This window comes from Trachemys scripta, chromosome 4 (genome assembly GCF_013100865.1).
Source record: "Trachemys scripta elegans isolate TJP31775 chromosome 4, CAS_Tse_1.0, whole genome shotgun sequence".
Classification (NCBI taxonomy): Eukaryota; Metazoa; Chordata; order Testudines; family Emydidae; genus Trachemys; species Trachemys scripta.
The window spans coordinates 115598353-115614805 of NC_048301.1; the positions used below are offsets into that span (position 1 = coordinate 115598353).

Below are 16453 nucleotides of genomic sequence, written 5' to 3' on the forward strand. Positions count from 1 at the left end.
CGGGGCTGGGGGTGGGAAGGGGCGGAGTTGGGGCGGGGCCCCATAGAGTGTTCTTTTTAAAAATTAAAATATGGTAACCCTACTAGTGAGCATGGACTTGTCAAGAACAAATCATTCCAAACCAATCCTAGCTCCTTCTTTGGCAGGGTTATAGGCCTAGTGGAGGTGGGTAAACAGTAGATGTGATCTTTCTTGGTGTTTCTAAGGCTTTTGACACAGTCCCATGGGACATTCTCACAAGCGAACGAGGGAAATGTGGTCTAGATGTAATCAGTGAAATGTGAGTGCAGAGCTGGTTGAAAGCCCAGACTCCAAGAGCCCTTCTCCATGTCTGGCTGTCCAACGGAGAGGGTGTACCTAGTGGGTCCAGCAGGGATCAGTCTGGGGGCCGGTAGTATTCAATATTTTCCTTCAGGATTTGGAAAATGGAGTGGAGAGCATGCTTCTACAATTTGCAAATGACACCAAGCACTTTGGAGCACAGGATTGGAATTCAAAACGCCCTTAACAAATTGGAGAATTGGTCTTCTTGAGCCAAAGTCCATGGCTGGGCCCCTCTCTCTAGACTGGGCTGAAGTGAAACCCCAGAGCCAACCCCTCCTCCTCCTGGGCAGTGCGCTCCCACCTTCAATGGGCAGATGCTGCTTAGCGCTGTCAGAGCAGCTTTTGCTGGGGGCTTCTCCCAGCACTTTCCAATAGTGGGAAAGTATGAAATCCCCGTTTGACTGCTGGGGACAGAGCCAGAGAGGGGGGAACAATTTGCTCAAAGTCCCACAGGAAAAGGAAAACACCCAGCAGTGGAACCAACAGGAAACCCAGCAATGGAACTCAGGAGTCCTGGCTCCCAGTCCCCTGGTCCAGTCACTCCAGCGGAGCACACTCCCTCTCAAAGGCAGCGGGAGTGGACATGGGGGCCTGGTTGAAATTGCCAGCTGTTGGAGGGAGTGTGCAGCAGTGGTTAGCGAAGGGGCCTGGAAAGAAGGCCTGCTGGGTCCTATCCATTCTTCTGACACTTGGTGTGACCCTGTGCCAGTAGCTTCCCCTCCCAGGCCTGGTTCTCATCAGTAGGGTTGGGGTCGCAGTCCCAACAGCCCAGGGGGGTCGGGAGGCTCCAGGAAGGTGTGTAAAGTGCTGGGATGTCGGGATCCCGGACGCACTGTCACCCCTGCACTAGGGCAGTGTTCTGCACCCCCAGCTGCTGGCCGAGTTTCTCTGTCCCTTGGCAATAAGACAGACTCTTGTTTTCACAGCCAGCCGATCGCCCCGTGCCATCACCCTGCCTGCTTCCTGGGCAGGGTAACTCCTCAGCTCACCACCACCATCTCCAGCCTGCCTTGGGCTTGGAGAGTGAGGAGAAGGGCGAGGGACAACCCTGAACATCCTCCATCCATCTCTCCGTCACCAGAGCAAGTGAGTGGCATTAGGGTTCCTCGGGGGCATCCCCTGTCTGTCTGGGGAGAGGCAGAAAAGGGGGGAGAGAATCTCTCCCAAAGGAGATTGGATTTGCAAACAGCCCCCAGGACCCCCTCGCTCTCAGACCGGGAAGGGGCTTCTCCAGAGCCGTCTCCAGTGTGTTTGGCAAGGTCCCAGCAATGGGGCTCCCAGCCCTTCCCTTGTGGGAGACTGTTCCCCAGGCTGAGAGTCTGTGAGCTGGGCCAGACCCAGTGAGCTGCTGAGCATGGAAATCAATGGGAACTGAGGGGGCCCTGGCCTTGCTATGCCTAGGGACTTTGAAGTGGGGAATGGTTTCCCAGGAGAAGTCCGGACTCCTGGGTTCAGGGCCGGCTTTAGCAAGTGCGGGGCCCGATTCCTGGGGCGGCACTTCGGATTGCCGGCTGGGGGAGGTGGCCCCACGGGGCTGCCGCGCTCTGGATGGTGCTCTGGCCAGGAATGCAGGGCCACAGGGCTTGCCGCGGTCCAGCCGGCGGTCCAGCCAGGGTCGTGGAGCTGCAGGGCTGCTGCGGTCCGGCTGGGGCCGCGGGGCTGGCCGGAGCTGCAGCCAGGGTCGCAGGGCCGTGGGACAGCCACGCTCTGGATGGAGCTCCAGCCGGGGTCGCGGAGCTGCCATGGTCCGGCCGGAGCTCCAGCCAGAAGAGCGGGACTGCAGGGCTGGCCGCGCTCCAGCGGAGCTCCAGCCGGGGTCACGGGGTCACAGGGCTGCCGCGCTCCGGCCTGGGTCGCGGGGCCACGGGGCTGCCACGCTCTGCCGGAGCTCCAGCCGGGAGAGTGGGGCCGCGGGGCTGCTGCGCTCCGGCCGGCACTCTGGCCAGGGGAGCGGGGCCCCCGAAGATGACTGCCGCTGGGGTGAGTGTGTGGGGCCCTCTTATGCGCGGGGCCCGATTCTGGGGAATCGGGCGAATCGGCCTAAAGCCAGCCCTGCCTGGGTTCTGTTCCTTCTCTAGCCTGGGCAGGAGGTGGGGGGGGATGAGTGTGGTCTGGGGTCGCAGGAGGGAGCTGCTTGTGCAAAGTGACCAGTGTCTTTGTGACTGACCCCAGTGTTCGAAAAGGACGAGACTCCCCAGTTCTTGCAGCCCCAGGGATGACGAGGGGGAGCGTTGAGGGGGAGCAGATCATGCAATGAACTCCTGCCAGTGTGTGTAGCTTGCCCTCCCTGCACCCCTGTGGGGGGAGGAGGAGCTGCTCTGGCTGGGGCAGGGATCGGGAGGGACCAAACAGGCTGGTTAGTGAGAGGCTGCCTTGACCCCAGACTCATGCCTACTCCCTGCTGGGTTCCAGGATGGCCAGGCTCCTGAGGATGTTCAGGAAGAAGGCTCTGCAGGTGGCCCCAGAGCCTGAGGGAAGCAGCCACCATCTTCCCCAGGAGCGAAGCGGCCCCTCCATCCCCGCTGGAGGGGAAGAAGCTCCCGGCCGCGCCAGGAGGTGGAAGCGCCCAGCCTTCTGGCGGAGGAAACCCACTCCCGGCACAGGTGCCGAGGTGGGAGCATCACCTCCCAGGCCAAAATGGAGCTGGGCCAGGCTGCGGCTGGGCAGGCAGAACCCAGCCCAGGGGCGGAACCGGGCAGGGTGGCTCTGGGGCTTGTTGTTGTGTGGGCAGCAGCGGCCCCAGGAGCCCAGCCCCAACTTCCAGCAAGGGGCATCGCCCTGCTCGGTCAGTGAGGACCTTCCAGCCTCCCCAGGGCAGGAGGTGGAGGATCCCTCTGCCAGCCCCAGCAGCTCGGGCCACTCCCCATCTGACAGCAGCAGCGCCTGCGCCTCGGACAGCAGCCTGGCTGACGGATGCTTCTGCTTTGTTCTAGGTGAGGAGCCAGGCTGGGCTCGGGGAGGGGTGAGGAGGGGGCTGTGAACAGCCTGGGCCCAGGCCCTCGAGCAGTGCTATGGGGGCAGGTCTCCAGCCCAGGTGTCTGGCCTGAGCCATGTGAACCCCACGGACACTAGATGCTGCCACTTTGGTCCTTGGTGCTCCATTGGGCGGGGGTGGGGGGAGGCACCTCCAAGGGAGTCCAGGACAGTGGGGAGGGTCTCTTTGCTATGGGCTCCTGAAGGAGTTGGGGGCTGATGCCATCACTGAGAGGGGGGAGTGTGGGGCCCAATCTGCCCTATGTCCCGGAGGTGGGAAGGGGACACATTGTCCCACCATGCCCCTGTCCTTCCCCCGAGTGGCAGCAGGAGTCACCTTGTCCCCTTCTCTCCCTGGTGCAGCGTCCGCCAGGGACTCCGAGGACGATGAGGAGAAAGAAGAACGGGTAGACTTGGTAACAGAGGAGGCTGCTCTCATGAACATCCGAGAGCAGCTCTATGCCCAAGAAAAGGTACAAACGTTCCCCAGCGGTGCTGGAACTGAGATTGTCCTGCTCCTTCCCAGCATCCTGACCCCCTGCAGAAGGTCTTGGCCCTAATGGGAACCTTTCTCCTTCATGATCTGGGACCCCCAAGATGGGGGTGTTTGTCACACACCAGCCGGAGTCTCCTCCCCCCACAGGCACTGTCCCAGTTCCTGACCCTGATCGTGGAGGAGTCGTGGGTGATTTGAACAATAGGCAGGTCCCCACTATCCCCCATTCAGGCCTAAGTCCTGCAGCTGGTGTGGCTGGGGCAGGGAGGTCCCTTGCTAACTGGCTCTCTCTCCCCTAACCCCACTCCTGGTGGGCGCAGGACGAGGCGCAGCAGCTCGTGTTCCTGCACGCCATCTACCCCGCGTGCCTCGCTGCCCAGCAGAGAGGGGACTACACATTGGAGCCACACTGCTCGAAGGCGGCTGTGGCGGAGAGGATTGTGGTGAGTGAGACACCGCGCCCGGCAGCTGGAGGGTGGACAGAGACATGGGAGGGGCAGGGGTCTCCCTGGGCCGAGGGTTGGGGGATGGCTGGTGCTGGAGGGCAGCTGAGGGCAGGGATTGCTGGGGCTGAAGATTGGGGAGAGGAGACGGGAGAACTAGTGGGCAGGAATCGGAGGAGCGGGAGGCAGCTGGGGGATCCTGCTGGCTGTGTAATCTCCTCCTTGGGGAGTGTCAGTGAGGCCTGAATCTCACACGCTCCCTTGTCTCCTTTGCGTCTCACAGGAGCTCATTGAGGAGCTTCCTCCTAACTCTCCACCCAGCGCCGTCCTGGCCAACTCCCTCATTGCTGTGGCCAACCTCAGGTACCGAGACCCTCCCGCCCGGTTCCCCTAACCCCGGTGCTGCTCAGGCCCGTGGCTGGGAGTCACTACCCCTCCCACTCCCAGCTCACCTCCCAAGGGTGGCTCCTCTGGCAGAGGTGGCAGGAAGGGTCACTCCCTCTCCTGGCTGCTCTGTTCTTTTCACTCCAGTCACATTGCAATGGCTTTGGGGAGAGGCTGACTCCCAGGATCAGATACAGGAGGGGCAGCAGGGTCCAGGGAACAGGCGCCATTCCTGCCCTGCCACTGTCGGTCTGGGAAACCTTGGCCTTATCATTCCCTGGCTCAGTGCCTCAGTTTCCATTCTCGCCAGCCTCTGCCTATTTCCCTGCAGTTTCACGTCCGTGTTGGTGCCAGTCCCACCCCCGCACTGCACAGTCTAATACCTGCTCCTCTCTCTTGCCAGCACCATGACACCTGCCCTGGAGCCGGAGCTGGAGACCCACCTCCTCCGAGCCACCCTGCACGCAGTCTTCACCCTGGGCACACAGATGGACACCAACCAAGTCCAGGTAGATCAGCCAGCTGTTATCCTGCCCGAATCCTTGCTAATTGCCTGCAGTGGGATGTGAATGAGAGAGGCCAGGATATGTGTTTGGGGGTCTCACCAGTGCTTCCCAGAGGCCCCTCTTCCCATCCTGTGGCAGGTGTAGCCCCAGTTTCCCTAACTCTGACCCATGACTCTCCCTTGCTTTGGAGGATCTGCATAGGGTCATACCAGACCTTCTGGACGCCGTGCTGGGGAACCTGCTGGCAAAGACCCCAGACACGGACAAGCTCCACTACATCTTGGAGGTGAGCCCAATGAGGGGGTGGGGGCAATTTTACCTTAACTCTTAGATCCATTTTCCAGTCTGTCCTCCTAGCTGGGCCCCCAGTGGCCATCCTTGGTCAGGGCAGTCAGTGCAATGCAGGGTCAGGCCTTTCCTCCTTGAAGGACAGAGGAAGGAGCTGGGACTTCAAGCCAGAGCTCTGCCTGCTTGTGTTGAGCACTAACCACAGGGCCCCCGGCTGGCTTGGGGAGTGAGAGTCTGAACCCCTCCTGGGAGATCCAGAAGATGGTCCTCAGAGAAGAGCCACAGCCTCATTCCTAGAGAAATAGGAGGGCCCCAGAGAATCAGCCCTTGTCTCTGACGGGCCCCGAGATTCCTGGGGCGATTGTGCTCAAACTCAGTCCCTTCACCGAGCCAAGGACTTGAGAGCCAGGGAGCAGGGAGGGGTCTGTCTCCTTCCTGGGGAGCTATTCAGGAATCAGGAGTTCAGGGAGGATGGGACCAGCCCCAACACCGAGCATTGTCCCAATCTAGAGAGACAATGACAAGCTGTGACCTGCAGGATACAAGCATCGTCCTGGGAGCAAGAGTCCCCTTCTAAAGCTCTGCAGTCAATGAATCAGATATTCCACCCCCACCGCATGCAATGTCTCAGCCCCCTTGGGATGGGGGGTGGGCATTAGCACTACAAATGCACCCCCTCATCAATCCTGAGCTGCCTCCTTTCCCCACAGCACATTAACTACTGGACCATGTCCAGGGTGCCACAAGAGAGAGCCAGGGCCATCAGGAGCAGCGCGGCCCTGCTCACGTCCGTCATCTCCCTCCCTGACTTTGACGTAAGTGGCCTCTGAGCCCAGCTTCCTGACTCCAGGCGTAGGGGGGCCGGTTCCAACGGGCTGGAGGATCTGCTGCTGCAGGGGCTGTGGGCTAGGAGTGTTCCTCTTGGGGAGGCAGAGTCAGAGCAGAGAATGAGCCTGGCTTAAGTCAAGTTCTTCTTGTCCTGGTTAAGTGGCGACTCTCGCTTGTAAGGAGAGTATTCTTCAGGTTCTTGCCTTCCTGTCATCCTGGAGCAGCTGGGGAAGCAAATCCTCCTGGAGGGCACTGCCCACATCCCTGTTCTCCGGGCTCCCTTGCGGGCAGAGATAACTAAGGATCCAGCTCTAGCTCCTATCCTCTAGCATCTCCTGCAGAGGGGCTGAGGGGAAGGAGAATCCTGGCCCAGGCGGGGACTGGGAGCTGACAGGAAAATGCTGATGGAGTCCCCTCTCCCTCTCCCTTCCATTAGAACTCAGCCGAATTCCCCAGGATGGGTCACCACGTGGCACAGCTGGCTCTGTTCGTCGGTGACCCAGACGAGGACATCAGCCGGCAGGCCAGGGAGGGGGTTTACCGGCTCTACCAACTCCTGCTGCGCCAGAGGGGTAAGGAACCCGGCTAGACGAGTGAGACTGGGACCCCAGCCAATTTCTCTCCGAGTGACCCCGGCTGGTGGATCAGTCTCTCTCTCTCTCTTTCTGTGTTCTCCATCACCCCTGCAGTTCTGTTGGGCTCTGCCCACTGTGCAGCCACCAATGGGATTGGAAGGACACAAGCCCTGCAACTAGAATGACCAATGTGTATGTGTCTCTCTCTTTCCCAGACCTGAACATCCATGAGGTCGAAGACCTTTGGTGCTGGGACTGGCACCAGGACAGCAGGCTCCTTGGCTATAAGAACACCGCCAGGGTGGGGGAGGTAAGGACACTCTGCCAGGGCATGACACAGCTCTGCAGGGCAGGTGGCTGCCTCCTGGAGCCATGCGACGGAGTTGCCGTTCTAGGCCAGGATTTGGAGCCTGGTTCGGGGCAATCTGCTGAAGCCTCACATCTGGTTGGTTTCAGGTTTTTGCCAAATTTTTCTCGGAGGGGCAGAGAAGATTCTTCCTGCAGACAGCAGTGCTGGCCATGCACGACCCCCTGCTGCGTGTCAGCCAGGCTGGGCTGCTCCTTACTTACTCCCTCCTGGGGCAAGCCGAGCAGCTGATGGGGAGCAAGGTAAGCAGCTGCATTAGACTGAGGAGACTGGGGCGGGGCCCAGGCCTCATTCCCATCCTCTGGCCATTCTCCGGCCTGGCAGCAAGGCGACCGGTGGGGAATGAGAGTAAGAGCAGGTGCTCCTGGGAAGGGAGATGAATTCACCTCCATGAGCAGGAGGGAGCCAGCTTGTCCCCGGAGCAGCTCCAGCCCAGCTCTTTAGCAAGGCTAATGAATGACAAGCATTGCCTCAGCACGGACTTCTGTTCTTGGGAAGGGCAGCAGAGTCCTCTACGTGCCCTCTGCGAGCCTCTCCTGTCACCCGCGCCACCACCCAGAGTTGTTCCCGTCACTGGCAGCCTGGGAGGCCAAGGACTGAGGGGTGATGGCGACTGACCAGGCAGTTCTGAGGCACATGGGCTGGGGAAGCTCGTCCTGCTGCCGGCAGGGCTGGACTCGCTCTAGAGAGAACGGGAGGATTCAGTCAGCAGGGGCTGCTGATCTGCCCCATTCACCAGGGCTGCCATCCTGCAGCTTCAGCATCAGTGGCTGGGATGACTTGGGGAAAGGTCTCAAGCTCCCCACATCCCACTTCACTGTTGCCAGAATCCCTCTGCCCCCCACCCCTCTAGAGCCCCCAACCTGGGTGGGGGTGGAGGAGAGGGGTCAGAGAACTTGAGCTGTGGATTGGAGGTGGAACAGCTGTCAGGGGCACTGGGTGGGAGGTGGCAGGAGCTCCCCCTACAAGGAGGTTGTTGGCACTGGAGGTCCCTTGAAAGGAAAACAAGACTCCATTCTGGGGGTCAGCAGGGGGACTTCATCCCTCAGAGGTGCGCGGGTGCTGGGTGGAATTGCTGCTGGTCCCAGGTGCCCTTAATTCCCCCTGATTCCACGGGGGCATCTGAGTCTCTGACAGGTCCTCGTTCCCTTGCAGCAGGAGGTCGTCACAGCCAACATAATGAACCAACTTCACATCATCCGGCACTTGCGCCAAGTGCCGGAGGCGCTGCAGGAATTCTGCCTCCAAGGCCACCAGCAACTCCTGCTCCCTCTAAACGGGGAGTGTAGTGAGACTGAGTGGCCTCCCTCCGAGCAGGAGAGCGAGGGCCCCTCTACACGCCCCTTGGATGGCAGAGCCTATATTGCCCCACCCCCCTCACCTGTTGGCTGGCCACCAGGGCCTCTGGTAGACTCTGTTGCAACTGAGCGGCCTCCCTCCGAGCGGGAGAGCAAGGGCCCCCCTACACGCCCCTTGGAGGGCAGAGTCTATATCGCCCCGCCCCCCTCGCCATAAGGACTGGGGCGTGGGGTCGGAAATATAAAAGGCCGGCCCTTCACCACAGTTGGGGGACAGCCTGCAACAGAGGAGGACACTTGGCCTGTTCTCCAGAGTCCCCTAACCCTAACCCCAGACATGGACGAGGACTGGCCCGGAGTACCCGCTGCGGTTTACCCCAAGGAGCTGGAAGAGGCCTGGAGGCCGCAGGTACCAAACCCCGGGGAGGCAGGAAGTAGCCCAGGGGCAGCCCGGAAGCTGCTGGCTGCAGAGCCCGGTGCGGCTCAGTCGGCGTGTTGCGGCTGGATCCCCGCCGACGCAGGGGCAACCAATCCTGCCCCTGCCAGCGCCTTGGGCTGGGACGCGGGGGAGGAGGGTGGGACCGCGTCCCCCTGCCACCCACCCTGGGTGGCTGACCCCCTACACGGTGCAAGGAGGCTCTAGCCCAGGACAGGAACTGTTTGTTGGCTGGCCACCGGGGCCCCGCCCAGGCTAGAGCCAGCCCTATCAAGTCTGTCTGTTTGCTGGATGCCAGGGTTCCACCCAGGCCAAGGCCCGCCCTTGAAGTCTGGTTGTTTGTGGGGTGCTTGGGCCCTGCCCAGGCCTGAGCCACCCCCGATACAGTGTGTTGAGGGGCTGACCACTTGAGCGACCTCAGCCCAGCAGCGCCGGCTCTACCATTTTTGCTGCCCCAAGCAAAAAAAAAAATACAACAATGCTCGGACTGCCAAAGTGAGCAAAAAGAAAACCAAAAAACCCCCAACCACTTGGACTGCTGCCACCCGAACTGCCGAAGCAGAAAAAAAACCAACAACAACGCTCGGACTGCCGCCGCCCAAACTGCTGAAGTGCAAAAAACAAAAAAGTTGCCCGGCCTGTGCTGCCCCAAGAATGGACGGAATGCCGCCCCAGGCATGTGCTTCCTCCGCTGGTGCCTGGAGCCAGCCCCGCAGCCCAGGCCACAGCCTGGTTGCGACAGCTGATCGCTGAGGTGGGGTTGCTGCTCCACCCCCATGCAAGAGGCGCTAGAGTAGGCCAGAGCGGCTGCAGAGGCTGGTAGCCAATCAGAGAAGGGCCAACTAAGAGCCAATCAGGGCCGAGATTAGAGCCAGCGAATCAGGACTAAACTAGGCCCTATATAATGGCTGCCCAGGAGAGCAGGAGGTAGTCTCCCCCAGAATTTCATGGGGGAAGGTCTGTCTCCAGAGCAGGAGACCAGCATCTCGGGCTGGGTAGTACTGCATCTGGCCATCCGATGGCCGAGACAAATTGTAACCGGCCCTTGAGACAAGGGGCTAGACTTTGGGGGTTGCAGTTGGCCACCGAGGCAGGTGCAAGGACTGTTGCTAACCCCCGCCCCTGGAATGGGGTGAGGATGGACTAGTGGGCACTGCTGGAGGGGCAGTGGCCTGCAGGGCAGTGTCAAGCGGTGAGCAATGTGGCTCCAGATGCCAATGGAGGACAAGAGACTGATGGGACGCTGCCAGCAGAGGGCGTTCCCCATGGACTGAGCTAATTCCCAGAGCGACCAGCGGGAGGCGCCATGCTGGTGAGTCCCAACCCTGTCAAAACCGCCCAACCCTATTGTGGGCCCACTGCTACCCTGCAGACTCTGGTCAGGACCAGACTGGGCCAGCTGGAGTGGCCTCCCTCTGATTGGGAGAGCGAAAAGGGAAAATGGAGCCCCCTGGCACTCACAGAAACGCTCTCCCCTCTCTGTGGAGCAGGGTTCTTCCCTCTGCCCCCCAAATTCCTTCATATGGGGCAGGACCTCTTTCTCTTGCACCCACTCCCCTCCGCCCTTTCCTTGGTCTACCCCCCCTCATTCCTGCTGCGCCCAGGCAGAGCTCTCCCTGCCCCATATGGTGCAGAAAAGCCCTTGTGTCAGGGCCACAGCCCCACTGGAGCTTGGAAAGCTCCACTTTTGAGGAGGTGGGGGTGGGACAGAGGCTCAGGGCTAGCTTCACCTTCTGCCCTTTATTCTCCCCTTGGCCCTTCTATGGGGTCTCTGGGTGTGACAGGAATAGGAGCCTCCTTCCAGCTGTCTTTCAGGCCCTGGGATCTGCCACAGCCTCCCAGACAGGCGCTTCCTCTAGCTGAGCCACGTCAGGGAGCAGTGGGGACAGGTCACCTCGTCCCAGCAATGCCGGCTCTCAAAGAGGCTTAGATGGAAGACCCCAGTCCCTCATGGAGGTAAGAGCCATTTACTTCTTGGGGCGTGTGGGTCTCTTGGGGGAGAAATGGCATCCCCGATGCATAGCCTGTCTGGGAGCTTTCCCTGTCCCTGGATCCCAGCCCTGGTACAGAGCCCTATTTCTCATCATGATATCCTCATTTTATTCTCAGAGGCGGTGTCCAGGATCCTGGAGACTGTTTCCTGCTGCAGGAGGTTTGAGCGGGGAGAGATCACTCACTGTCACGACCCAGGGGTCTCCAACCCGGGTCTGCAGGGTTCATGGGAGCAGCCACACTCCAACCCTCCACCTGGAAGCCTGCTGAAAATTGCTTACCTCGGACCCATGAAGTTCAGCCCCAGTTTGAGGCTCCACTCCTGAGGTCCTATTGGAGGAGTCCCAGGAAAGCTCACTGGCCCCCTGGCCCTGCGTAAGACAGCAGCAGGAACACAAAGCTGACTGAATACCAGGCCTGCTCCCGGTTCTGGACCGTGCGCTGCCTGGTTCTGCTGCCGCTCCCCTGGCTTGATTTCCTGAGTTGTGGTGGTGATAGCACGTTTGTCTTTTGCTGCTGATCTTCCAGTATCCTGACCTGGCTGACTCTCCACTCATGTCATGTGAGTGTGTACTCTGGCTCTGACCAGTAGGTCTGGCTGCCCTTGACCCAGCCGTGACATTGACTTTGGTACAATTTCTCCATTGCCCCTTTCTGATCTCCAGCAAGATACACCAGTCCCTTGGCTCCCAAAGTCCCAGTTGCCCGCTATTCAAGGGCTGAGGGGTAGTGCTTGTATCGCCCCACCCCAGCTGCTTTTCCTAGGGGAATCTCCCTAGAGCAGAGGAGAAATCTACTCTTTTCTTAGGATCAGTCCCACCCTGGCCTCAGCTCGGCTACTTTGTTTACCTGGGGTCAGGCACCACTTTTGAAGCCCTTAGCGTGGGGGTGGAGGTGGGAGCAGAGGCTGAAGCTCCAGCAGTTTCAACCAAAGAACACCCCCCTGTCTTTCTATGGTCTGGCTAGGGCTCCCCATCCATCCTGGAGCTGAACACCAGATGGGAGGTGATGGATTGTCCTTGGTGGGCCATGTTCTTTTGTGTGATGAGAGGGCCAGGAGCAGATGCACCATGCCTGGGCAGGACCGGGCTAAAAAGCCTGTAATGCTAAGTGAGTCAAACCAGGGCCACAATACAGACAACCTGGGCATCCATGGGGACTGAATCTGGGCCCTTCACTACGAAGAGCACAACTGGTTCCAACTTGAGTCATGATGCTGGTGACCCCTGCCAGCCCCTCTGAGGTGGGTCAGTATTATCCCTGTCCCCTGGGGCATAGGGATAGAAAGCAACTGGCTGCAAGGTCACACACAACGTCCCTAACAGAGGCAGGAAGGAAGCGTGGGACTGATACCAGTCCAGCTCCAACCGCTAGACTCCACCCATTTCCAAAGTCCGAGAACCCAGGAGCCCTGACTCTGACACTAGGCCTTAAATGACAAGACCAACCTCCCTCCCACTCAGGAAGCCATAGAAGGGACCATCTGCTGAGCTCCCCTTGCAATGGTCTCTGACAGTGGCATTGCCTAGTGGGTGCCAAGTGCCTGAGCAGGGAACTGCTTGAGAGCCTCCTAGAGACTCGCAGATGTTTGACTGTGACCCTCAGGGAGCCGTGGCAAGAGACTCTCCGGCTCTAACAAAGGGTTTCTGTTCTCCTAGACAGTCAGCCCGTGAGGCCAGTTTGCAGAATGTGGAAGAGCCCTTTGGCGAGGCATTGGAGGATTCACCATGAAGGTGGCAGCAGCGGCAGTGCCTGGGGTCCCTATGGGTCAAGCATCAACTCCTGCCAATCCAGGCTAATCTCCCCCTGCTTTCAGCAGCGCTTGGCTTTAGCTGCTGGGCCTGTGAGCCTAGACCAGGGGTCTCAAACTCAAATGACCACGAGGGCCGGCTGAGGACTAGTTCATTGGCCTGAGGGCCGCATCACTGACACCCCCCCCTCGCTGCCCCCAGTCCTGCCCCCAGAGGGGGCAGGAGGAGTGTGGCAGGGGCTCAGGGTGGGAGTTGAGGTGCAGGGGTCTCAGGGCAGGGAGAGGTGAGGTAGGGAGTCGGGGTGCAGTAGGGGGCTCTGGGCAGGGGGTTGGGGTACAGGGTGCAGGCGGGAGTGTGGTGTGTGGCAGAGGGTTGGGGTTCAGACAAGGGGCTCAGGGCAGGGGGTGGGGGATGCAGAAGGGGGCTCAGGATAGGAAGTTGGGGTGCAGGAAGGATGTAGGATGTGGCAGGAGGTTGAGGGCAGGGAGTTGGGGTGCAGCAGGGGGTTGAGGTGCAGGCAGGGGGCTCAGGGCAGGGAGTTGGAGGGATGAGGTAGGGGGTTGGGGTGCAGGCAGGGGGCTCACGGCAGGGGGTTGGGGTGCAGGATGGCATTGGCCTGTGGCCCGGAGCCGCTTACCTAGAGAAATAGCCCCGCAGGCCGCGTGTTGGAGACCCCTGGCCTAGACAGAGCACTCGGGTATTTCCATCAGCCTGCTCAATGGCAAATGCAGCCACCCAAAGAAGTGAAGAAGAATGGAAGGGAAAGAGTAAAGCTGGACCATCCGCTGAGCTGCTGCAATCAAGTGAGCAGAGCCGGGGAGAGAAGAGGGAGAACTCGAAGGTGGCTGGCGGCAGTAGGGAGGAGAAGCAGTTTGGGAGCCAGGAGAGGAGAAATAAATAGTTAATAAGAAATGCTGCCGGCTTTCTCTTGTGTGTTGAAGGGTTGAAAAGGGGTCTCTTTGCTATCAGGCTAAACTTTAAAATAGCTGTGTATGGGGGGGTGGGTCTATAAAGGTAAGAGGTCACTCTAGGGGCTTGAAGTCCCAGATTCTGGGGCTATTGCAACTCCGTCAGGTGGTAGCAGTAGTGAGCGCTTGTCCTCCTTTTCTGGACTAGCCACCAGAAAAAGGACACGATACATGTGGCCAAGGAAAGAGAGAGGCAGTGTTGCCTGTTAACATGGCTCTTGTGGGGGAGCACGGCAGGTTACTTTGGACTAGGTAGGAGCCACATGTCTCCAAACCTGCACCTCCCGAGGCTCCAGAGACTTCGCTCCTGATCCCAGAGCGTCCTCAGAGTCCTACAGTGCCAGATGGAATCTGGCTTCTCCTCCCACCTCAGCAGTCCAGAAAAAGTTATTTGTAGACATGTTCTGTGTCCTCTCCTGTCACACTCCCCTGTTGGCGACTAATGCAGTCACAGAGTCCAGGCTCGGATATTAGGGAACACTATTTCACTAGGAGGGTGGTGAAGCACTGGAATGGGTTCCTTAGGGAGGTGGTGGAACCTCCATCCTCGGAGGTTTTTAAGGTCAGGCCTGAAAAAGCCCTGGCTGGGATGAGTTAGTTGGTGTTGGTCCTGCTTTGAGCAGGGGGTTGGACTAAATGACCTCCTGAGGTCTCTTCCAACCCTGATATTCTATGATGTCTCTGTCCCTCTTTTATACTCTCTTTCAGTTGCTAGAAAGATGGTTGCTGTGTCATGGGGGTCAGGCAAGCCCATTGGTCAGGCAGTACCCCACTGACTAAGTGCCCTCTCCAAGGAGTCTCCCAGAGAGTGGATTCTTCCTGATGGGCCATCAACACCTTTCTGGCCCTCCTTTGTTTCTACTGTAAAGCTGGCTGTGGGCGTCTCCCAACCTCACAACATATTTCAGAAACGCACAGAGAGCATAACTTCCCATACCATGACAGCACATCCAATCCAACAGGTTATTAATGTTCAACAGATCCAGACATTTTACATACCACCTCACAAGTCATGCATAATACAAAACATCTCATAATCATATCACAGTGGTGGATACTGTGTGCTACTGAGGGATACAGGGTTCCAGAGTGTCAGTGTATCATGGCCAATGGCAGTAAAAGCCCAAAGGAGATGCTCTCCTGGAACAGCCTTTGGTGACAGCAAAGTCCCCACTGAGAACTTCAGTGCGACTCTGCAGCTGTTACCCACCTGTCCCACCCCAGCATCAGCTGCAACTCAGTGCTTTTTGAGTGACTTCATGCTGGCTGCATGCCTAGACAGCAGATAAAATCTGCTAAATCTTTTCTTTCCCAGAAAGAGCCATTCCCATGTTTCTTTCGATTTCCACCCGCGTCAGCCAGGAAACAAATCCAATGCAGAGTGGAGGGTGTCACGGCCGTGATGCACTCTGAGAAAACCCAACAGCATTCACAGCTGGCTGTGTAACTTTTCATTGTCTGATCACTGACTTCCTGCCTCCTAGCCTGCGATCCAAAGTGAAGATGTGGGGTGTTGAGAAGTGGCTTGCCATTAGTAGGGTTCAGAGTTAGCACCACATTGAGATGGACTGAGGCCAGCTTGCCCCTCTCTGATAGCTGTTGTGTGAGGCCCACTACAGACTCAGGCAGAAGATAGTTTGTTCTAGAACAGCCTTCTAAGAGGAGCAGTGAGGGCGAAAAACCTAACTGGCTTCAAGACTGAGCTTGATAAGTTTATGGAGGGGATTGGATGACGAGACTGCCTACCATGGCATGTAGCCGATCTGTAACTGCTAGCAGCAAAAATCTCCAACAGGCGGTGATGGGACACTAGATAGGGAGGGCTCTGAGTTACTATAGAGAATTCTTTCTCAAGTGTCTGGCTGCTGGGTCTCCCCCACAAGCTCAGGGTCTAACTGATCGCCATATTTGGGACTAGGAAGGAATTTCCCCCAGGTCAGATTGGCAGAGACCTGAGGGGAGGGGTCGCCTTCCTCTGCAGCACGCGGCACAGGTCACTTGCAGGTTTAAACTAGTGTCAATGGTGGATTCTCTGTAACTTGAAGTCCTTAAACCACGACTGGAGGACTTCAGTAACTCAGCCAGAGGTTCGGGGTCTATTACAGCAGTGGGTGGTGAGGTTCTGTGGCCTTCAATGTACAGGAGGTCAGACTAGATGACCTTCTGACCTTAACATCTATGAGTCTTATTGAGTGGTTCACCCTTAATCTAAAGAACCAAAACCTGGGAAATACCAGACAGGAGACCATCAAACAGGAGTAAAAAGCAGTAAAAAGCCTCAGCAAAGAGCCCCAGGATACATAGCAGGGCTCATGTGGCAGTGAGTTCCAAAGACAAAAGGACCCATTCATAAGATCACGTTATCTGAAGAAGCCACCCCAGAGACAGCTGCATCTCAGCGCTGGGCGAGCCATCCCCATGTAGTGTTGCTGTGCTGCTGTTCCTCAGCTGTTCCACCCCAGAGGTGACTGCATCTCAGCCCCAGGTGACCATTACCCAGCAGTGGAAAGAGTTCAATATTTGCTAAGGGTTTTTGTTTTCAGTTCTAAGAAATGCCTCATTTCTGAGAAGAGGCAGTTGGGGATGTCATTTCTGGACGGAGCGGCAGGGGTAACATCCAGAAATTCACTAGGGGGTGTATCTCTGGCCAAGCTGTCTGGCCCCCCAAGTTGATCACAGTTCCTGGCACTTTCGGTGCCTTTTAAAGCACGTGCACTTCCAGACCCTGCTGCTCCAAAGAGCCCGTGGCGGGGATCTGGGGAATGAAGATTCTCTGCACCCTCCAGTCTCTGTCACTTGCTTTTCCAGCCTGGCCCCACCTCTC

General features: G+C 58.4%; 1 protein-coding gene and 2 long non-coding RNA genes across 3 annotated transcripts; all 3 read left to right on the forward strand.

The window, feature by feature from the left end:
• Positions 1 to 4038: 4038 nt before the first annotated feature.
• On the forward strand, positions 4039 to 5124 carry LOC117877417. Its single transcript, XR_004645705.1, has 3 exons — positions 4039 to 4236; positions 4520 to 4599; positions 5024 to 5124. It is a non-coding gene; the product is annotated as an uncharacterized LOC117877417 (long non-coding RNA).
• Positions 5125 to 6457: 1333 nt separating this feature from the next.
• Positions 6458 to 8729, forward strand: LOC117877402. Its single transcript, XM_034770513.1, has 4 exons — positions 6458 to 6814; positions 7033 to 7127; positions 7274 to 7426; positions 8340 to 8729. Exons 1-4 carry the CDS (start codon positions 6700 to 6702, stop codon positions 8697 to 8699), a joined length of 723 nt encoding a protein of 240 aa, XP_034626404.1. The 5' UTR covers positions 6458 to 6699; the 3' UTR covers positions 8700 to 8729.
• A 1744-nt stretch (positions 8730 to 10473) lies between these two features.
• LOC117877415 lies at positions 10474 to 12835 on the forward strand. Its single transcript, XR_004645702.1, has 3 exons — positions 10474 to 10874; positions 11028 to 11472; positions 11877 to 12835. It is a non-coding gene; the product is annotated as an uncharacterized LOC117877415 (long non-coding RNA).
• Positions 12836 to 16453: the final 3618 nt, after the last annotated feature.